The sequence below is a fragment of the Tamandua tetradactyla genome, chromosome 4, assembly GCF_023851605.1.
Source record: "Tamandua tetradactyla isolate mTamTet1 chromosome 4, mTamTet1.pri, whole genome shotgun sequence".
NCBI lineage: Eukaryota > Metazoa > Chordata > Mammalia > Pilosa > Myrmecophagidae > Tamandua > Tamandua tetradactyla.
The window spans coordinates 108,916,526-108,939,720 of record NC_135330.1 but is presented as its reverse complement, the minus strand read 5'-3'; the positions used below and the strand labels follow the sequence as shown (position 1 = coordinate 108,939,720).

The following is a 23,195-nucleotide window of genomic DNA, read 5'->3' as shown; positions in this document are numbered from 1 at the left end:
AGCCCCTCCCGCGCTTCAGGACTGGACCGGACTAGAACCCAAAGCGCCCCTGGACTCGGTGTCGACTCCCCTCCATCCCCTTGGTATTCCGGGCAAGCACTCGCCAGCCTTCCCCGGCCGCGGGGAGCCCACCCCACTGGGGCCGGGCAATCGCTTCCTGCGCCGAGCGCAGCTGCCAAGTCCCCAGAGCTCCAGCGGGTGGGGAGGGACTTGCCGCAGGGGGCCCCGGCCCGGCCGGGGGGCGGGCATTAGCAGGGGGTGGGGGGTGGGCGGAGACTGCGCGCGCCCGGGTCCCCACGGCCCGCAGAGCCGCCTTCCCCGCGCCGGGCGGCAGCAGACGGGCGGAGCAGTACGGCCGGGGCTCGGGGCTGTGAGGGAGCCGCCCGGCGGGGCGGACGCGCGGCGGTGCGCCCATGGGCAGCCCCTGGAACCGCAGCCACGGCCCCGAAGGCGCGCGGGAGCCGCCGTGGCCCGCGCTGCCGCCGTGCGACGAGCGCCGCTGCTCGCCATTCCCGCTGGGCGCGCTGGTGCCGGTGACGGTAGTGTGCCTGGGCCTCTTCGCCGTCGGGGTGAGCGGCAACGTGGTGACCCTGCTGCTCGTGTGCCGCCACCGCGACCTGCGCACCACCACCAACCTGTACCTGGGCAGCATGGCCGTGTCCGACCTGCTCATCCTGCTCGGCCTCCCCTTCGACCTGTACCGCCTCTGGCGCTCGCGGCCCTGGGTCTTCGGGTCGCTGCTCTGCCGCCTGTCGCTGTACCTGGGCGAGGGCGGCACCTACGCCACGCTGCTGCACGTGACGGCGCTCAGCGTCGAGCGCTACCTGGCCATCTGTCGCCCGCTGCGGGCCCGCGTCCTGGTCACTCGCCGCCGCGTCCGGGCGCTCATCGCCGCGCTTTGGGCGGTGGCGCTGCTCTCGGCCGGGCCCTTCTTCTTTCTGGTGGACGTCGAGCAGGACCCCGGCGCCTCCGCGGTCCCGGCCCCGAATGGCACGGCGCGGGCCACCCCGTCGCTCCCCGCCTCGCGGGCGCCGTTTCCGACCCCGCCGTCGAGGTCCGAGGCCGCCGCGCTCTTCAGCCGCGAGTGCCGGCCGAGCCGCGCGCAGCTGGGCGCCCTGCGCGTCATGCTGTGGGTCACCACCGCCTACTTCTTCTTGCCCTTCTTGTGCCTCACCGTCCTCTACGGGCTCATCGGGCGCGAGCTGTGGACCAGCCGGGGGCCGCTGCGAGGCTCGGCCGCCTCGGGGCGGGAGAGGGGCCATCGGCAGACCGTCCGCGTCCTCCGTAAGTGGCGCCACCTCCCGCTCCAAGCCCACCCCGGGCTCTTGCATCACCTGCCTCGGCGCCGCTGCTACCCACATTTCCTGTCCCGTTTCTACCCCAGCCTCCATCTGTCTCCAGAAAAAAAACCGTCTCCTGTCCCGCCCCTCCTCCTCCACTCCCGGAGCTCTGGGTGGCCCCAGGACGCCTCTAAGGGCGTATCTGCGAAACTGCGCTCACTGTATCTGCGAAACTGCGCTCATTGTCCAAAGGCGCTGTGACCAGTGAGCCGGGCTGACCCGGGCTGGGTAACTGGAGGCTCTTAATCCCGCCGCTCTCAGACCGGGCAATTAAGCTAATTGTTTTTTCTTTTCCCTTAATGTTCAATTACCCTGAAGGCTAAAGTGAACCATGCCCATACCAAAAAGTAAACAAACATCAACATCAGCAAAAACACTGCAGACCTGTTGCAGAATTCTTTTCAACGGAGAACCGACAGCATGCCTCTGAAGTGGGTTTGTGGAAGGAAGCCTGCCAAAAGAGCTCATTAGTAGAGCTTGCTCCTTCTGGCTTATGTCCAGAAGGATAACACGTATGTGGGACTATGATGCAGTTTTCAAGCAAACATTGACACCCTCTGCAGCCTGGTAGTTTTTCTGGGCTGGGGATTGGGCTAGGTCAAGTCCCATCTCTTTTGTTGCTCACTCATTCCTTCTGATACTTTCCGGGGGACTGTTGTGTGTTTTCCCTGGCTTTTGCTAATTCTGGTGCCTGTGTCTTCTTTTGCAGTGGTGGTGGTTCTGGCCTTTATAGTTTGCTGGTTGCCTTTCCACGTTGGCAGGATCATTTACATAAATACAGAAGACTCCCGGATGATGTATTTCTCCCAGTATTTTAACATCGTTGCTCTGCAACTTTTCTATCTGAGTGCATCCATCAACCCAATCCTCTACAACCTTATTTCAAAGAGGTACAGAGCAGCAGCCTGCAAACTGCTGCTTGCCAAACCTTCTGGAGGAAGAGGTCTCTGCAGAAGCAGGGACCCTAGAGGAGCCACTGGGGGTGACAACTGGCTGGACGTAGACCAGCAGCTAACGTGAAGACGAGGACACGAAAGGGTCTGCCGGGAAAGTCACCATGTCTCACAGTTCTGGGGACTTCAGGGAAAACAGGTCTGTAGGGAAATAAGGACTGGAGTGGGGGGGGGGGGGAAGGGTGGTGCTATTAAGAAAAATGGAGGGAGTGGTTGGTTAAGAAATCATCAGTCTTTATTTTTTTTCACCAAGGAATGAAATACAGCTGTACCCATCTTCCTTTTCCCTCTGGCATGTACTTCGTAAGGGATGTTCATTTTAGCATTGTGATTGGATGAATCACACAAAATGTGTGTATTTTGGTTTCATGTTGTCGATAGAAATACCAGACTGTATATACAAGGAACCCATGACAAGGAGAATGTCCATCCAAGAAATTGTTTAATGCCTATATGTGACAGCAGGAACTTTTAGAAGTAAAGAGAATTCTGGGTAGGTTCTGTTATTCAGGGGTTCCACCTTTCTCAAGGCTTGGAGCAATTGTAGAGATTAGGCACAGTACCCTCCTTTCAGAGCTGCTATGCACAAACGACCGTGTTGCATCCTGCTTCTCCCTGAGACTGCCCATGAGATCCTCAGTGCCCTTGGCCAGGACACAGCAAACCCGAGAGCTGAAGCCTGAGGATGCAGAGCTCCAGCAGAACTTGGCTACCAACGTGAGTGCCACTGATATTTGTAAAGACCTGTGATATGCCTTATCTCACTTCAGCTCGGTGCGTGGGTAGTTATTAGCGTCATTTCTGTTTTGCTAGCAATGAATCGGAGTCTCAGAGCTTTCCGAGGCCATGCAAACAGGAACCAGTGGATCTAATGTAAGAACCTGACACCCTCCCACACCCAGATGCTGCTGCAAGAGCACGTTGGACATTCTGACCAATGACTCAGTCATTTTATTTTGTTTTTGACAGTTTTAATCCCAAAGGACTCCTTCATGCCAGTCTGTGAATGGTAGGCAGGCGAGGACTTGCACGGTTAGATGGGGGGACCCTGGTTTTCAGGTTGATGAAGTTCACATCTAAATTACAGTAGATTCTTGATATTTATGAGGAATTTGTCCTGAGATCTTCTGGAATCTTCAAACCCACAAACACCAATAAAACAGACAATTCTATAAAATATGACTTTTTCAGTGTTCTCATCCTTCCAGTGACAGATAAGTCAGGGCACAATAAAATTTGGAAGCTGGAGAGTCAACCAAGTTTACTCACTGGCTCAGTTGGTCTCTTTTGCTTCAGAGCTCGTAGTTGGAGCCTTATCAAGTTTCCAAATTATTTCACATCCCAAACCACCACGGTCTCTTTTGATTTGACAGAACTGCAAATAGTGACTACAGAAACAGCAAGGGTCTCCCCCCATGCTGATGATAGTATATTGCTTCTGCAAACACAAATCCAAGTACACGATGCCTCGTCCCAGTTGCCTTCAAGCATTCTCATTCCCTGGCTCCGTCTTCAGCCTGTACCAGAACCAACAGGTCTCCAGTCTTCCATTCTGTTTTCTCCCACTAGTGTTTTGAGGGTGAACTTTTAAAAGGTTTTGCTTAAACATAGATCGATCTGTTGCAATTTTTAATTGGGAGCCAACTTTCTAAAGATTGCAAACTCTAAATATGACGTCCATCCCAGTCAGCTCTGAGCAGCCTTGGAAATTGGCTTTTCCTTCCTTGAGAGCACAGAAGCATCCTCTCCTCGCTGGCGTGCACTCCACGGGGACTCTTTGTGGCCTGTCCCAGGAGGTGAGAGGGGCAGACTGTCCTCACCGCCTCCTTAGGAAAGCAATGCACTGTGTTTAGGGAGTGATGACACCTGGGTATTGAGAGCTGAAAAGTGTCAGCTACACCAGGGCAATTAGGTGTGGCAGGTGATCAGGGACACCCTCGGTGAATCAGTTTCACAGCACTGAACACCTTCCGTTGCAGGTGTCCCTTTCCCCCCTGGCTGATCCAAACTCCCTGAAGACAGACCCTGTGTATTATTCAGCTTTGCATCCCTTGTCTGGCAGACAGTGCGTGTTGACCCAACTGCCCACAAGTGAGCAGATGGTGAGCTTCACCTGGCTGGCCGGATAGCCAGAGAGACTGAAAAAGCAGACGTTTGGGGTGTTTGTCTGAACCACCTGGTAGCAACAAGAATTCTCCCCCAGCATGTAGAAGGTTTGATTTCTGGCCCATGCAACAAAAAATAATAATAATAATTCAACAAGTGTATAATCAGAGGCTTATAATACAGAAGGCTTAGAGATACATAGAAGCTTGAGACGGGTGAACTGTTAGCTAATGAGGTTGAACTCCAATGTAAGGGAATAGATAGGAGCAAAGGTGATTCTCTAGTGGGTCTGGAAGTAATATAACCATATTGAAGATGAACTAGATTGAAAGGGGTTGTGTAGACCTACGTGTCCCACGGATTCACACTAGAAATATGAATTGGTTCTCGTAAGAATTACTTCAAAGATATGATTCTTGTGTAAAGAGTGTTTAAGTCTGGGATACAGGGGGGGAAATGCTGTTGCATGCTATGAGCTATGTTCAAAAGGAAACCATCAGTATTACGACAGCAACAGCAGAGGTAAATAATGGGGGGGAGGGACAGGAGTTAAAAGGGGGTTTAGATTTCCTATTTGGTGGGGGTGTGTTTATTGGTTTCATTGTGTTTATTGTGTTTATTTGGCAAACGATGATGTATGCTTATGAACCATGGTTGTGCTGCTACAAAAAGAAACATTGTCTTGAGGCATGCAACGATGTGCATGAACATGTGTGACATTTGGGAAGACAAAATAAGCCAGAATCAAAAAACAACAGTGGTATGGTCACATTTAGAAAATGCTTATAAGAAAACGGGCCTAGATTGTAAGCTTTTAGAACAGACACATAAAAGTCCAGAGTGGTGATTATTATTTCAGGATTCTGAGAGGCTGTTTTATATATATGACCTGATATCTAGAGATAAGAATGAAGATGAACAGGTTGGGGTTAAAGTAATTCAGAACATAGGGGTAAGGAAAGCAGTGTCTATATTTTAGAACCACACATATTCCTTGAGACCAATGGAAGAAAGGTTTATTTGATCTGGGACTGAAATTTCCTGTAGTGCATAATCCAATTAAACCTATTTGTACAGCTCATTTGAGCAATTGAAACACAGGAAACACAAAATAAGAAAGAGGTCCTTTAATCCTGTATAGATAATACAGGATTGTATGCCTGGAAACATCCTAGAGTATATTAAGCAGATAATCAAAAAGTATTGGCAAAGTCCCCTGAGGGAGGGGAGAAAAGATATGGAACTATTACACTTTACCATCAGGAAATCTCTACTGTGTCAAACTTTAGGGACACCCAAATCAATAGGCCATGCCCTCGATCACGAGGCTTACTCTTGTGAAGCTTATGTAGGTAGCGGAGAAGCTTAGATTATCTATAGGTATGCCTATGGGTTACTTCTGGAGGACCTCTGTTGCTGCTCAGATGTGGCCTCAGTCTCTCTAAGTCCGACTCTGTAAGTGAAATCATTGCCCTCCCCTCTACGTGGGACATAACATCCAGGGGTGAAAGTCTCCCTGACGGCATGGGAGATGATTCCCAGGGATGAATCCAACTCTGGCACTGTAGGATCAACAATTCCATCCTGACCAAAAGAGAGGAAAGAAGTGTAACTAATAAAATATCAGTGGCAGAGAGAGTTCAAATAGGGTCGAGAGACTACTCTGGAGGTTGCTCTTATACAAGCTTCAGTTAGACCTTGCTACCTGTCATAACCTGCCAACCCCCAACCAGGACCATTCCAGCCAATCCTAAAGAACACCTAGGGCAATATATAAGATTCCACAAGGGTTCCATGCACTAGAGTAACTTTCCAGCAACCTCCAACCTCCAAATGGGTCCCTGGTCCAGATAAATCCTGAAACCTAGAGGGCCCAGCCTCTCCAGAACATCAGATAGTTCCATCTTCCTACCCCATATTAGTAACAGACCTTTCCAATAGCAAAAATTTAGAATCACCATAGCCCAGACAACCCCAAAGAGAAGTATGGAAAGATCAAAGGTGATGGTGGAATTATACATAGAAGATAGGATTTAACAAATGAATACGAATGCTGAATCATTAAATTGATATCTCTTTTAGTCTCCAGTATTTTAGAGCAGCTAGAAGTAAAAACTCAAAATTGTAAAATTGTAAGCGTGCAAAGTCTGAAATATGTTCTACAACTAATTGTGGTTTGCAAATTGTGCTTTTAAATTTATAGCTTTTTTGTATATTTATTATTGTTCACCAAAAAAGAGAGCAAAAAAGTCGATTGTGATGATAAAAAAGTATTTAAGCCCTCTAGGCTCCTATATTATGGAGCAACTAGAAAAATCTGAAAAGATCATATGGTAGCCTATGACAAACTCTGGGGTCTGTACTGTAACCACTTGTGGAAGAGTGCTTTGAAAACTATTGCTTTTTTATTTCTTTGCTTTGTATATATGTTATACTATACAATAAAAAAGTTTTAAAAAATCCAACAAGTGTAATCACATGGAAAAGAATGAAATGAGACCCCTCCCCACCACCACCACCACAAAGCATACAAGAAAGAGAAACAGGACTGGAGGTGGCATGCACTGGGAGGGGAGCTGAATGGAAGAGGGAAAGAGGAGGAAGGGGAGGGGGGAAGAGAGAGAGAGGATGGGGAGGTCGCAGGAGGAGGAGAAAGAGGGATGCAAGGGCACTGATGGACGCTGGAGCTGGAGTCTGTAAAACAGTGGTAGCTGGATCGGGGAGGGCAGTCTGGGAGCACTACTGGGCCCAGGTGCTTGTTATAACCAGGCACGAGGCTCTCTGGGGCAGAGTGGCGATGGTGGAGAAGTCATCAGTGCCAGGTTTGAAATGGCCCATCCTGAGATCCTAAGCAGGCCGTCAGACTCAGAGCAGCTCCTGTTCCCGGTCCTTGAGCCCCCACCCCCAGCACAGCCCACCTTATTTTACTATATCGGCACCACTCTGCATCTCCCCAGCCGCAGGGAGAGCCAAAGTGGGATGGGTCACTGTTTTACACCTGCTTTCCATCTCTTCTCAGCTTGGAAGAAAGTGATGGGTCTGGAACCGTCTAAGATTTCTATTACTGTGATAAGGGCTTAGAATAAGATAAAAAATAGTGAATGTGCCCAGGTCTCAAAGTTGTGACAAGTCTTTGCAGTGCTACAGTCATAGTGATGCCTGTTGATAACTTGAACCCAAACAGAGATACACCCACTCTTTCTTTGCTTTTGTCCCACTCCCACAATAACTCATCGCTTTGTCTCTACCATGGCTATCAGCCCCCTTCCCTCGGGTTTTTTATTCCCACTCAAACTCTCTAGGTCAGAGGTTCTCAAACTTCAGCATGCTTCAAAATCACTTGGAGAGGCCTGGGCCCCAACCACAGGGGGTCTGATTCTGTAGATCTGGGCTGGGGCCCGAGAATTTGCATTTCTATCAAGCTCCAGGTGATAACTGATTTTTCTGGGCTGGGGACCCCACTTTGACAATCACTGTTGTGGTCCACAGACTAGCAGTACCCAGGCCTCCACCACATCTCCTGGTCTCCAAAACATGTTTGGTTTTCCTTTTACCTTGATACTGGTTCAGTTATTTGCCCTGTTCCTCCATTCCTCCAGGAGAGGTCCTACTTTGTTTTTTGTTGCCCTCTGGAGGCTTGACTCCGTGTCACCTGCAGCCAACTGCTGGTAAGCCTTGGCGTCATCTATCTGCCGTCCTTAACTTCTGCCTGGTGAGATCAAACCAAATTGTCTTTGGGGTGGATGGGCTGGTCTCCAGGCCCCAGTGAAGGGACCACCTCCCAAGCCTTGACTCTGATAGACCACAAAAATAGCTTGCTTGAACCACAGACGTCACCTTGGGTCTCCCTTTCAGCACTCCAGTGATTGAACCCCTAACATTTGAAGCTTGACACATACTTCAGTTTGTTAAAGATGTCAGAATACAATATACTAGAAATGGGTTGGTTTTTTCAATGGAAAGTTATTAGGTCACAAATTAACAGTCTAAAGGACATGCAAATGTCCAAATTAAGGCTTCAAGAGGAAGATACCTTCTCTTAGGAAAGGCTGCTGGCATCTGTGGTTCCTCTGTCATGTGGGAAGGCATATAGTGCTTGTCTGCTGGTCCTTCTCTCCAAAATATCTCTGGGTTCTTTGAGTCCTTGCTTGTTTCTCCCAGGGTGTTTCTGTCTCTGAGATCTCTCCAAAATGTCTCTGCCTTTTATCCCCTCATAGAGAACTTCAGCAAAGGATTAAGACCCACCTTGAATGGGCTGGGTCACATCTCCGTAGAAACAAACTAAGCAAAAGGTCCCACCCACAATAGGTCTGCACCCACAGGGATGGAGCAAAAGTACATAGGCTTTTCTGGGGTGCCTGACAGATTCAAACCAGCACAACACAGGAGAAAAAAGCTCATGATTCCAATATTTTATTATCAGAACTAGGGAAAGGATGGTGCTATTCAAAAGAAATAGACTGTCAGAGGTAGAGTTGATTTATAAGAGAAGGTAACGAATTGCATCTTTATGACATTTCTGATGAAGCCACACAGCTGGAAATGTTCTGTTGTTTTCCACAGTCTCATGGAAACAGATCTCAATAGTTAAATAATTTTAAGAAATGCTGCAATACTATATAAATCCCTTTTGACCACAGAACCATTTTTCCCACATTTTAACATTCCCTGGAACATTCTTGCTTGAAATACAAGAGAGACATTTGGGTCTGAAGTCAGGGTAGAGGTAAAGATTTGGGAGTCAATGATACTGAACTAAACACTGGTCCTCAAACTTTAGCTTGCATCAAAAACACACGGAGGAAAAAAAAAACACATAGAGGGCTTCTTAAAACATAGATTGCTGGGCCCCACCCCAGAAGTTCTGATTCTGTAGGTCTGAGTTGAGGTGGGAGAATTTGTGTTTCCATCTAGTTCCCAGGCCATGCTGATGCTGGTCTAGGGACCACACTTTGAGAACAGGTTAGAGTGACAAGGATAGATAACCTCACCAGAGAAAACTTATAGATGTAAAAGGACATACTTCCAGATATACTCTAATGATCCCAGCACTGGCTATAGAAGTCACTGAAGCAGCAGTAGGAGTAGAAAAAGGAAAAGCAGACACATGTAGGTGATACCATTCAAAGGAAGAGAGTCTCAAAGAGATTGAGGAACATGAGGTCAAATTCCAGAGAGAACACAAGGAGAATGAGGTAGGGTGGCCAGATTACAGCACAGGACACCCACTTAAGTATGAATTTCAGATAACCAACCAATGATTTTCTAGTGTAAACTTAGTAAGTATGACATACTAAAAAAAAAAATCGTTTGCTGTTTAGCCAAAATTCAAATGTAACTGGGCATCCTGTATTTGCATTTGCTAAATCTGACAATCTTAGAATGTGGGCACTGGAAAAGCCACGAAATTTGGCAAAAGGAAGTAGCTTCAAGAACGCCTTTCAGTGGAGTGCTGAGAGCAGAAATTGGCAGATGGAAAGTTGGAGAATTGGCTGCTGAATATCAGGGGCTCAGCTCCTGAACAAGGTTTTGTACCTCCTTCCATGAGCCAGCCTCGCCTGCGTTGGCCTCCCCACAAGCCCCCTTAATGAAGAAAGCACCCCCTGTGCTGCATATGTGCAACCCAGACTCTATGTCCATAACGATGGTTTTTAAAATCATAAAATTGAAAAAATAAATGTCAGATTCAGACCCTCCTAGAACATATCAAGTAATCAAAATTTGTTGAACTGAATACACTTAATTTACATGTAGTCCTTTCCTGATGGTTTATGAAGACTTGGGCTCAGGCAATGTTTTGAAGGTTTTATTTAATCTTTCCTTGCTGTAAAAGAGGTTTACTTTTGTTAAATGACTAGTTGGTTCACAATGTGTGTATGTGGGATTCCCAATGAACTTTGTGTGACAGCTGAGACCATAGAGAATAATGAAATAATATTTAAATGTGTGCAAAGCATTTAGCGCTCTGTCTGGCACATAGTAGATCCCAATAAGTATATTTATATGCACGTGGAATATACTACACATTTTGAGTAGGTAGAAAGACTGATTTCTTTAAAACTAAGGACATCGCGTGATTATAAAATGCATCATGGTATATATAATTGTATAATTATTGTAACAAATATATGCTATATAATAGCACCGGGTACTTAGCACACTGTCTGGTGTTTTGGTTTACTAGCTGCTAAAACAAATACCATATGGGTTTCCTTAAACCATGGGAATTTATTGGCTCATGGTTTTGAGGTTACAAGTCCAAAATTGCGGTAGCAGGGTGATGGTTTCTGCCCAAAGACCATGGCATTCTGGGCTGGCTGCCGGCCATCCTTGGTCCTTGGCATGGTGGCCTCTCCTAGCTTCTCTCTCCATCTGACTTTCACCCTCCCTATAAAGGACTCATCCACATTAAAGCCCAACCTGATTCAGAGGGGCCACACCTGAAGCGAAGTGACATCATGAAGAGCTCTTATTGCCAATGGGCCCACACCCACCAGAATGCAGACAGAGACCAAGAACCTGTCCAGACACACAGTTCAATCCACCACAACCAGCAGGCAGTAGTGCTATGTAAAAGCGAGCTGGCTTTAGCATCTTCCGTTCGTAACCTGTTATCTTCCATTTGTTAGCTTTTAAGATTCCAACATCGGTGGTATCCTCCATACGTATGGGGTGGAAGATGATCATAGAGTAGTGTCATCTCAGGTATATGTTGTGCTGGGTGGATTTCCCTCCCCAAAGTCATAGCTACTGGGGCTTTTCAAGGAATATCCCCAAGGTATCTACACACTCCCACTCTTCTTAAAAGGTCAAGGCTTCTTGTGGGAGTGTCTTGCATTGGCAACAACTGAGAAAGAATGTTCTTTTTCTAGCATTCACCACAACTGCTTTTCAAAGTAGGCAATTTAAAAGTATCTGCCTTTTTTCAGAGCAGTGAAGAAAGGCATAATAACCAAAGGAAGTGTGCATTCCCGGTAGGCAGGCAGGCCAGATGCTTTTGAAATGTTAAGTGGAGCCTTGCAAGCATTTGTTTATATGTAGAATGACACAAGCGATAGATGCGATAGCTTCATAGCTAGACAAGCATTTGAGCTCTTGTGGTGCATGGACACATTTTTATTTCATTTGGTTCCATTTGTTGTTCTTAAAAATGTGCTATCTTTAACGAGAGCCTTTTGAAAAAAATATTCAGCAGCAAACTTCTGATGTCTTCTCAGCAGCCAGCAGCTTGACTGTAGTATAACATTCACAAATGAAATGATGGATAATATTGAATTTTATTAATTTTTGGTGTGAGGAAACTATAAATGTGGCAACTGGACTTGATATTCTAATGAAACTTCCTAGGAAATCCTTTAGCACTCATCAAATTTGGGTGCAAAAAAAAAATTTTTTTTTTTCTTTGAAGGAATATAAAGAGTTTATTCGGTGCGTATTTGGGTATACAACAACAAATATTAAACAATTTTTTTTTTTACTTTTTTGTGCACAGGACAGAAAACTGCCTGTACGTGCTATGTCCATTTTTGGAACACAGATTTTAACAATTATTAATGCACAAAATCTTACATATCATGCAACTCTATGCCAAGATTCCAACTTTCTTCCATGCAACAGATATGAAGATATAAATGGAAACGTAGCTAAGTCAAAGTAACCTAGAATCTCAACTAACCTTTGAGTTATTATAAACACTCAATGGTAGAGCATGTTACTCAGTGACTTAGATATTCTCAGAGCAGCACTGCAAAGCTCTTACACAAAGATTTGGGGCACGGGGCAGCTACAGCTCAAAATTCAGAGGAACGCCATGCCGATGTGTGCAGAGTGCTTTACCAGTCTCTATACACCCTGTGGAGCCTCCTTGTTGGAGAACCAAGTGAAAACACTGCAAGCAGAGATAAGAGATTTTGTCCACAATTTATCAATTTATGATGTTCTAAATTTTCCTAGCAAAGGTTTTCCTAGTGTTTATATATTGCTTAAGACCCTGTGGATTCTCTCTGGGATAAAGACTGAGAAGGAGTGTAATGAAAATGAGTGCAAGTACCACCCGGCAGACACTGCCACAACAAACGTCAAATCACATGGCTTTGTTAACATAACGTTCACTATAAAACATGATCTGCATTTAATGACAGTCACAGGTAGCAAGTTCAATACAGGTCAATCAGTGCTTCTGAAAGTCATTCAGAAATCATGGCAAAGAGCTGAGAGAATGTTTTAAATGGGGTTCCTCCTCCTATTCGATTTGAAGACGTAAAGCTGTAAGGTATTTGTAGGATACTTAATCCCCGAGGGTATAATTTGTTCACATTAGTCATTGGCCTGAACGCAAATGCTTTGAAAACATTTGTGTTCTCCGAGATGATGGCACTGAAAAATGCTATTTCATTTCTATGTGATTCCTGCTGGTAGGGCGCTATGGAGGTGTTTAAGTTATTTTGGGTGTGACATCTATCATTGATCAAATGACCAGAATTTGAGTTATCAGTTCTTTAAAGAAGTAAAAAGTTTAAAGATGGGCGGGCAGGGTGGGGCAGGCAAAGAAAAAAAATCATAAAATGCTGCGGAGCTTTAACTCACCATTGACTAGTACGCGTGTTACGAACATTGTGAAAAATCCATCATAGATGGTTCTGGAAATTATCAGGAAATGCCAAGAAGTATCTGCTCCCCTCAAAAAGGCTTGAGTGTAGATTTGGTCTTCCTTGAAGGAATGTAAGTAAACAATTTACAGCTAGTTTGAGTGGAAGATCCTGCCAAGGACTCCTCAAAGGTTTTTGTTTCCACTGACTTCCCCTGTGCCACTCCAGCTTCTTAGCAGAAGTACACTGAATGCTCCTGTTTCCTGGGCAAGACAGAACCTGAGTCCACAGATACTGGCAGCTGGCCTTCTCGGTTTCGTCTGTTTCCTTCGGGATTTTCCCCTCACCATAGCTTGCTGCCTCATCTTGCTTTATATGCACAATCAAGAAAACTGGCAAAAAAAAAAAATCAGAGTCTTCTGCTCTATCTAGGAACAATATAGAAAATACTCTTTGGGGTGTGGAAAAGGGATTTTATGCAGTCGATGTTAATCAACTAAAATGTGAATTTTGTTTGGAAAAATAAAACAAAAAGAACCACCGCATAGTAACATAGCAGTATTTTGGCCCCGCCAGATGACTATGTTTGATAGACATGCCAAGTAAGAACATCCAACTTGGTCATCTGAGAGATGACATAAATATAAATTATGTTTAATTATGTTGTATCTTTTGTCTTCTAAGTACACAAATATCAACTTTATTTTCTTCTTCCTCTTTAAGGCACATTGAACTAAAGAACCCTCAAGCTTAAATGTTCCCTTTATTTAAATAAATCTGTGTTCCAAAGAGCATCTGAGGCAATTTATAAAGCTGCTCAAAATAAGATAAAAATGAAATAAATAGGAAAAGTAGAAATTAAGTAAAAATTAGAGTAGGTAAAATAAGATTATGCCAGGGGAAAGCGAGGACTCAAAATTCATTCCCTGGGGTCTGGTTAGGACATTTATAAGATGCACAGGAGACAGAGAATTCGTCTGGCTAATGCTCCAAGACAATGCATGTAAGCTGGAAAGGAATGTCTTCAACCACAATCTTTACAGCAAATAACAGTTATGCATGTCATAGGGCTTTTTCTCACAATGCCAGTGAAAAAGGAAAAAAAAAATCCTATACTTGGAAAATAATAAAACGGTGATTACTAAATTTTTGTTGTTGTTGTTAACACATTTTCTATTATTAGAAAGTAACACACCTGCTTGAATAACAAGACCATGTTAGGTGAGACTCTTATTTGATACTCTGCGGAAATGTGAGTTTGTTGTCACCATTTTGTTTTGTTTTTAAATTAATAACCCACAAGCAATGGCAATTCACAGCCCTGTAGATGAGAGGTTGCTTGCAGAAAGTGATAAAATGTTAGTATTTTATAGCCCCATAGAAAACAACCCCAAAGCCTTAATTACCCTGAAGAAGGTTAAGCAGGCATATCATATTAAGCTAATTTACTACACTTTTCCTCCCTGAATATTTAACTCCCTATTCCTGAACTCCATCTCACAGCGGTCACTGGGGGCTTCCCTCAGTCACGTGTTAAATGAGGGGTCGGCAGGAAATAGTTTTAATGGAAGACACTCACACTCCTTTATTGACATGTTGTGCATGGCTACTTTTGCAGCAGGCTTGAGTAGTTGCAAGAGAGAGCCAATGGCCCACAAGCCATAAAATAGTTGCTATCTAGGCCCTCACACAAAAAGTTTACTGGTCCCTGACTTAGACTAGACTCTGACACCTGCTCATTACTTTGTATGAAAATTTCGCTTTCTAACATCAGTCAGGTGGATGACATTGTATCAAAGGGTAGTTAGTTGCTAGAATGGATTCTACCCAGTGTCAAACTATTGCTAAATGTCTGACTCAGAATCTCTGGGGCTGGAATCCAGGAATCCATGCTTTCACATAGCCTCCAGTGATGCTTATACAACTTTGGGAACCTGAGAACCTCTGAGAATAGCCCAGATTCTGTTTTTTGTTTGTTTGTTTGTTTTAACACTTTTTATTATAAATATAATATACATACAAAACATAGAAAGAAAAAGCAATAATTTTCAAAGCACACTCCAAAAGTATTTACAGAACAGATCCTAGAGTTTGTCATGGGCTACCGTTCCACAATCTCAGATTTTTCCTTCTAGCTACTTCAAAATACTAGAGACTAGAAGGAATATTAATGTAGTGATTCAGCAGTCATGCCCATTTGTTAAATCTTGTGTTCTCTCTTATACCTCGTTTTCCTTTGATCCTTCTCCCACTCTATAGGGATCTTTGGGCAATGCCCATTCTGGCTTTTTCATGTTGAGAAGGGGTGTCGACACAAAGGGTAGGAGGATGTATTTAATCGATAATCTTGGAGAGGCTGGTCCCTCCGGGTTTCAGGATTGATCTGACCTAGGACCTCTCTGGGAAATGTAGATTCCAGAAAAACACTTAGTGCATGACACCCTTATAGAGTCACAGTTTGAGCTTAGGTGTTCTTAAAAATCAACAGGACTGATATAGATTGGGGAATAGCAAACCAGGGCAAGGAGTACGCTCTAACTGGAGCTTGCATAAGAACAGCCTCCAGAATAGCCTCTTGATTCTCTTTGATCTCTCTGGGTAGTCTTAGCTTCTCCCCTACAGAATTAAGTTTCATAAGGGCAAAACTCAAAATCAAGAGCTTGGCCTATTTTCTTAGGGGTCTCCAGTGGTTGAGAAGGTACCTGGGTTTTCCCAGATGGAAAATTTCAATAGTTTCATATACATATATTTTTTTCCTTTATACACACAAAGGACTTTACCATTACTTTTTAAAAAAAAAAAAAAAACTTATTATTGTATAATATAACATATATATAAAGCAAAGAAATAAAAAAGCAATAGTTTTCAAAGCACTCTTCAACAAGTAGTTACAGGACAGATCCCAGAGTTTGTCATGCGCTACCATAGAATCCTCTCAGATTTTTCCTTCTAGCTGCTCCAGAATATAGGAGGCTAGAAGGTTTAAATATTTTTTATTACCACAATAAATTTCTTTTCTTTCTTTTTTTTTTGAAAAATAACATATATTAAAAAGCAATGATTTCAAAGCACAGTACCACAATTAATTGTAGAATATATGACTTTGACATGGGTTACAATTTCACAATTTTAGGTTTTTGCTTCTAGCTGTTCTAGGATACTGGAGACAAAAAAAGGTATCAATTTAATGATTCAGCCATCATATTCATTTGTTAAATCCTATCTTCTCTGTATAACTCCACCATCACCTTTGATCTTTCTATTCCTCTCTTTAGGGATGTTTGGGCTATGGCCATTCTAACTTTTCCATGCTGGAAAGGTTTGTCACTAATATGGGGTAGGGAGATGGAACTATCTGATGTTCTGGAAAGACTGGGCCATCTAGGTTTCAGGACTTATCTGGTCCAAGGACTCATTTGGAGGTTGTAAGGTTTCTGGAAAGTTACTCTAGTGCATGGAACCCTTGTGGAATCTTATATATTGCCCTAGGTGTTCTTTAGGATTGGCTGGAATGGTCCTGGTTGGGGGTTGGCAGGTTATGATAGGTAGCAAGGTCTACCTGAAGCTTGCATAAGAGCAACCTCTAGAGTAGCTTCTCGACTGTATTTGAACTCTCTCTGCCACTGATACTTTATTAGTGACACTTCTTTTCCCCTTTTTGGTCAGGATGGAATTGTTGATCCCATGGTACCAGGGCTGGATTCATACCTGGGAGTCATCTTCCACATTGCCAGGGAGACTTTCACCCCTTGATGTCATGTCTCATTTAGGGGGGAGGGCAATGATTTCACTTGCAGAGTTGGGCATAGAGAGAGTGAAGCCACATCGGAGCAACAAAAGAGGTCCTCCAAAAGTAACTCTTAAGCATATCTATAGGTTGGCTAGATTCTCCGCTACCTACATAAGCTTCTCTAGAATTAGCCTCAAGATCAAGGGTATGGCCTATTGATTTGGGTGTCCCTAAAGTTTGACACAGTATCAGGGAATTCCCTGATGGTAAAGTTTAATAGTTCCATATTTTTTCTCCCATCCCTCAAGGGACATTGCCAATACTTTGGGATTATCTGCTTAATATACTCTAGGATGTATCCAGGCCTTACATTAAGCTATACAGGATTAAAGGACCTCTTTCTTATTCTGGACTCTTGTGTTCCAATTTTTCAAATGAGCTATACAGATAGGTTGAGTTAGAATATCTGCTACAGAAAATTTCAGTTCCAGACCAAATAAACTTTTCTTCGTTTGATCTCAAAGAGTATGTGTGTTCAACATTAAAAAAAAAAAAAAAGAACAACAACAAAGAGTACGTGTGGTTCTAAAATACAGACATTGTCTTCCTTACCCCTGTGTTCTGAATTAATTTAACCCCAACCTGATCAGCTTCATTCTTATCTCTACATGTCAGGTTGTATATATATAACAGCCCCTTGAAATTCAGAAATAATAATTACCACTCTGGACTAAATGTGTCTGCTATAAAAGCTTACAATCTAGGCCGCTGCTTTCTTGTAAGCATTTTCTAAACGGGACCATACCACTGTTGTTCTTTTGTTTCGGCTTATTTTACCTCAACAAATGTCCTACATGTTCATTCACATCGTTGCTTGCCTCATGACTTCGTTCCCTTTCTGTAGCTGCACAATATTTGTTTGTAAGTATGCATCAGTGTTCACCAATCTACTTCTCAGTCAGTGCATCCTTCAGCCACCTGCATTCATCGGGCATCATGTATGGCGCCCAAAGTCCACAGTCCATCAACACTCTCAATTTTAGATATTTTCATTGTTCCCAGGAGACAGAAAACTAATAAACACACCCTCACCAAATACGAAATCTAAACTTCCTCTTAACTCTTGTTCACCCCCATTATTTACCTCTGCTGTTGCTGTGGTAATGCTGATGTTTTCCTTTCATACATAGCCCATAGCATGCAACAGCAGATAATCCCCCCATACCCTGGACTTAAACTCTCTTTGTACTCAAATCATACCTTCGAAATAGTTCTTGCAAGAACGAATTTATATTTACAGTGTGAGTCAGTGGGACACATAGGTCTATACAACCCCTTTCACTCTAGTTCATCTTCAATATGGTAATATTACTTCTAGACCCACTAGAGAACCACCTTCACTTCCATCTATTCCCTTACATTGGAGTTCAACCTCATTTGCTAACTGTTCACTCATCTCTAGTTTCTATGTATCTCTAAGTCCCCTATGTTCTGTACTATAAGCCTCTGATTTTACTTTTTCTATCGTCATAAAAGTGGAATCATACAGTATCTCTCCTTTTGTGTCTGGCTTATTTCACTCAGCACTGTGTCCTCAAAGCTCATCCATCTTGTCATTGCTTCAGGACAATATTTTGTCTTACTGCTGCATGACCTTCCATTGTGTATATATATATATATATATATAATTATATTTCTTAATCCATTCTGCCAATCTGTATCTTTTAATTGTAAGTTTAGCCAGTTAACATTCAAAGTTATTACTGAAAAGGCATTTCTTGAATCCACAATCTTATCTTTTTTATTTTATTTGTCAGATCTATGTATTCTTTTCCCTCTATCTCTTTTTATTGTTTAAGTTACCTTTACTGGTACTCTTCAATTCTGTGCCTTCCTCCAGACCTCCCTCTCCTGCCTTTTTTTTTTTTCTTCCATTAGCAGAACTTTCTTTAGTATTTCTTGTAGGGTCAGTTTCTTGTTGACAAATTCTATCAGGACTCGTTTGTCTGTAAAAATTTTAATGTCTCCCTCAGTTTTGAAGAACAGTTTGGCTGGGTAAAAAATTCTTGGCTCGAAGTCTTCCTCTTTCAGGATCTTAAGAATATCATACCACTGCCTTCTCACCTCAATGGCGCTTGTTGAGTAGTCTGAACTCAGTCTTATGTGATTTCCCTTGTATGTAGTAGATTGTTTTTCTCTTGCCAGTTTCAGAGTTTTCTGCTTCTCTTCAACATTTAACAGACTGATTAGTATGTGTCTTGGGGAAGGCCTATTTGGATTTATTCTGTTTGGAGTTCATCAGGTATCTTTGACTTGCATATTTATATCCTTTATAAGGGTTGGGAAGTTCCCCCCTTTATATCCTCAACTACTCTTCCTAGCCCTTTACTTCTCTCTTCTCCTTCTGGGATACCAATGATTCTTATATTTGTGCACTTTGTTTTGTCTATCATTTCCCTGAGATCCAATTCAAATTTTTCCAACTTTTTTTTGCCATTTGCTGTTCTGGGTGTTCAAAATCAGTTATCCCGTCCTCTACATCACTTATTCTTTCTTCTGCCTCTTCAACTCTCCTATTGTGTGCCTCTAGTGTTTTCTTTATTTGGTCAACAGACCCTAATCTCTGTGATACCTGCTGTTTTTCTATTTATTCTTTCAAATTCCTCTTTATGCTCTTCTACTGTCTTCTCGATATCCTTTAAGTCATTTGCCATCCCACTTATTTTCTGAAGTAGAGTTGTACGAACATCTTTGATTAGTTGTTCCAACATCTGTGTCTCCTCTGGTGTTTTAATTTGGTCATTAGGCAGGGCTGTATCTGTCTGCATTGTAATATGCTTAATGATCTTCTGTTGTTTTCATCGCATGTAAATATCTTGATTGATTAACTTTTGGGTTTGGTTTCTTTCAGTAGTCTAAGGCCTTATATGTGTGGATGGATGTGTAGCAGGGTGCCGGGTATAGGGCAGGGCACAACAGTGCAGTGATGCATTGTAGCGTAGGTGTAGGTGCAGGTTGGGGATGTTATGCTAGTCTTGTGGGTGCCCAGCAGCCAGCGAGGATGTACCTGGGCGGGTGCACAGGTCTGGGGAGCATAACCCTGAGGTGTGCTGGTGTAGGGCGCGAGGACCTTTGTGCACATGCACAGAGCCATGGCTGCATTCATGGGCTGGGGGCAGATGTGACCCTACCGTGCAGTTCAGCATTTTCTCAGAGCTGGGAAGCGTGGCTGAGGGCCGTGCACATGCACAAGTCTAGGAGTGCTGTAAACTGATGCGCAGAGCTCAGTGGGGTGGGGGGGCAGAGTGAGATTGTGCAAAACTATGGGTGCAGTGGAGGGAAGCCTGGGTATGGAGGTGAGCACCCACAGCCTTTATGCATTGGGGACGGCCTGCAGGAAACAGGGAGGGGAGGTAGTGCTTGGGAGGGGTGCAGGAGAGGTGGGTTGGGCTGCACTTGGGGTGGAGGTATGGGGTGAGTACCATTGGGGCCTGGTGGGGTGGGGGCCCTTGGAGTGCAGGGAGTGGGGGCGGGTAATGGGGTTCAGGTGCATGGGGTGTGGGGTGAGTCACGGGTCACAGGGCTGTGCTGGTGAGGGACATTCAAAGAATGCAGCCTGGCTTACTTCTTAGTCCCCATCTCCCCAGGCTCTGCACCTCCGAGCCAGGCTCCAGCTTTCTGCCTCTCAGTTCCTTGGCCTCTGCAACCGGGGCTCTCCCAGGTCAGCTGCACTCTCGAATTACCATCTCAGTTGCCTTCCCATCCTTTCTCTAACTTTCCCATGGAGCAGAGCTGAACTCGAGCTACCCTATTCGGCCATCTTCCCAGAACTCCCCATTATTATTTTTTTTGGTGGGGGGAGGCGGTACAGGGTCCAGGAATCAAACCCAGGTCTCCCGCATGTAAGGCGAGCATTCTACCACTGAACCACCATGCATCCTCCCCATTACTTTTTAATTATCAGCTCACTAGAGTCTGAGATGTATCCTGGTATTATATTAAGCTATACAGTATTACATTAAGCTATACAGTATTACAAGGCCTCGTTTCCATTCTGAATTCCAGGAGTTTGAGTCATTTAAATGAACTACCCAGACAGTTTGATATAGATTTTTTTTTTACAGAAAATTTAGGTTCTAGACATAGTAAACTTCTTTGGCTTTGGTCTCATGCAGTAGGTGAAGGTCTAGAGTACACACACTATCACCTTTTACCTTGTATTCTGATTTACCTTAGGCATAGCCAGATTGGTTTCACTTTTAACTCTAATTGAGGACTGATCTCTTTTTTGGTTACTTGAACTGCTATTATATATAGCTGTGCTAACTTTCAGGGCTGCAGCATTCTATTTCTGGTCTTATGTGTCACAGAGTTACTCAAAGTTCTAGGGAAATACCAGCTGATACAAATACAGCTCAATGTCTCAGAATCTAGGAGTACATTTACAGCTTCAGACTAAGTGTGGCTGCTATAAGGATTTACAATCTAGCCTCCAATTTTCTTATATGTATTTCCTGAAAGAGACCTTAGCCTATTTGTTCTTTCATTTCTGGCTTATTTTGCATAGCATGTTGTCCCAAGATTTAGTAAGTTTATTGAGTGCCTCTCAGCATCCTTCCTTTGTGCAACCACACTATAATCCACCATATAAATGTATCACAGCTCAACATTCTGCTTCTCAGTCATTGTACCCTTTGGCTCCTTCCATCTATTGGGCATCATGGATAATGTCTAAAATAAACAAACCATGTCTTCCAGTATCCTCACCTCATTGTACAATCAACAGCACTCTTAATTTTAGACAGTTTTCATTGGTCCAGAGTCATAATAGTGAAATCATACAGTATCTGTCCTTTTGTGTCTGGCTAATTACACTCATTATGTCATCAAGGCTCATCCATCTTGTCATATGCTTTAGGACATCATTTTGTCTTACTGTTGCATAATGTTCCATCATGTGTATATAACACATTTTGTTTATCCACTCATCCGTTTATGGTATTTGGATAGTTTCTTCTTTTGGTGGTTGTGAATAGTGTCATTATGAACATCAGTGTGCAATTGTCTGCTCATGTCATTGCTTTCAACTCTTCTGGGTATACACTGAGTATTGCTGGGTCATAGGGCAGCTCAATATTTCATTTTCTGAGGAATCATCAAACTGTTTTCCACAGCATCTGTAGTATTATGTATTCCCACGTAGAGTGCATAATTGTTCCAATTTCTCCATATCCTCTCCAACATTTGTAGTTTTCTCTTTGTTTACAGATGTGAGGTATATCTCACTGTAGTCTTGATTTGCATTTCTCTTGTAGCTAATGAAAATGAGCATCTCTTCATGTGTTTTTTAGTTATCTGTATATGCTCTTCAGAAATGTGTCTATTCATATGCTCTCCCGACTTTAAAATTGGGGTGTTTCTTCTTTTGTTGGTGAGCTGTATAATTTCTTTGTGTACATAGGATATCAAACCTTTACCAGATTCTGTTTTGAGAGATCTGGGTGGGTCCCAAGGTTCTGTCTTCCTAACCAGCTCCCACGTGGTGCCGATGCTGCAGGTCCAAGGACATTGGTTGCTTCACCTAGAAAACGGAAATGATAGAAGGACTCACTGCCAACATGCACAGACGTCAATGCCATGTATTGGGATTTAGCAAAAAGAAAGCTGTAAGCTAAGGTCAACTGGTATGAACTCCAGAACCCCAACCAGCTCAAATTTCTCTCTGAGTCTAAAGATCTTCCTGTTTTTTGGGATGCAAACATAGGGAGGTGGAGATAGTGACATAAAGTTGGTATACATTGAGTGGTTGTGTCTTAGGTGCAATTAATAGGCGGGGTGCAAGCCCTGACTTTATGACAACCAGCTGGGGCAAGTCTTCAGTTACAGGTTACAACAGTGTTGGAAATCAGAATTAACATGAGATTGCAAGTCAAGGAATGGAAATAAGCTAAAATAACTTTACAATTACAAGTAAAACCACTGAAGCCAGCAGTTATAGTTGAATGGAGCAGTGTACATTTATATTTCCTTTCGATCAATATTTTTTGAGGAAGTTACTTTGTCTTGGTTCCAGTAATATTACCCATTTCATAAGGCTGGGGGGGATGGTTTCATGAGATCGTTTATGTACAAAATTTTGAGCAGAACCTGGAACAAAGCAAATGCTCAGTAACGTAAGATGTTGTTAATACTGCCACCGTCATTTTCATTACATAAAGTGTCTGGCACATCTATGGCTCATTCTTACTCTTATCCATCCTCTCATTCCACTATCTCCCTCTGCTCCCTGCTGTTTGGTTTATATCACGTCCAATTACAGAACCTCTTTAGGGATGCTGTTTCAGAAACACCAGAATCCAGGTGGGCCCACCTGATAGTGCAGACGGCGCCACACAAATGGTGACCCAGCAGGAGTGGGGACCCCAGCTGTGCTGCCCAGCCCCCTCCACGGCCATGGTCGAGAGCCTCTGAAGAGCAC

At 43.7% G+C, this 23,195-nt stretch overlaps 1 protein-coding gene across 2 annotated transcripts; it reads left to right on the top strand.

The window, feature by feature from the left end:
* The first annotated feature begins 413 nt into the window (after nucleotides 1-413).
* On the top strand, nucleotides 414-6,816 carry MLNR (motilin receptor). 2 transcript variants are annotated; one of them, XM_077158210.1, is made up of 4 exons: nucleotides 414-1,284; nucleotides 2,050-2,432; nucleotides 2,547-3,010; nucleotides 3,107-6,816. In XM_077158210.1, exons 1-2 carry the CDS (start codon nucleotides 414-416, stop codon nucleotides 2,358-2,360), a joined length of 1,182 nt encoding a protein of 393 aa, XP_077014325.1. In that variant the 3' UTR covers nucleotides 2,361-2,432; nucleotides 2,547-3,010; nucleotides 3,107-6,816. The 2 variants fall into 2 exon arrangements, with proteins under 2 accessions (XP_077014325.1, XP_077014324.1); XM_077158209.1 differs by having other exon boundaries at nucleotides 2,547-6,816.
* Nucleotides 6,817-23,195: the final 16,379 nt, after the last annotated feature.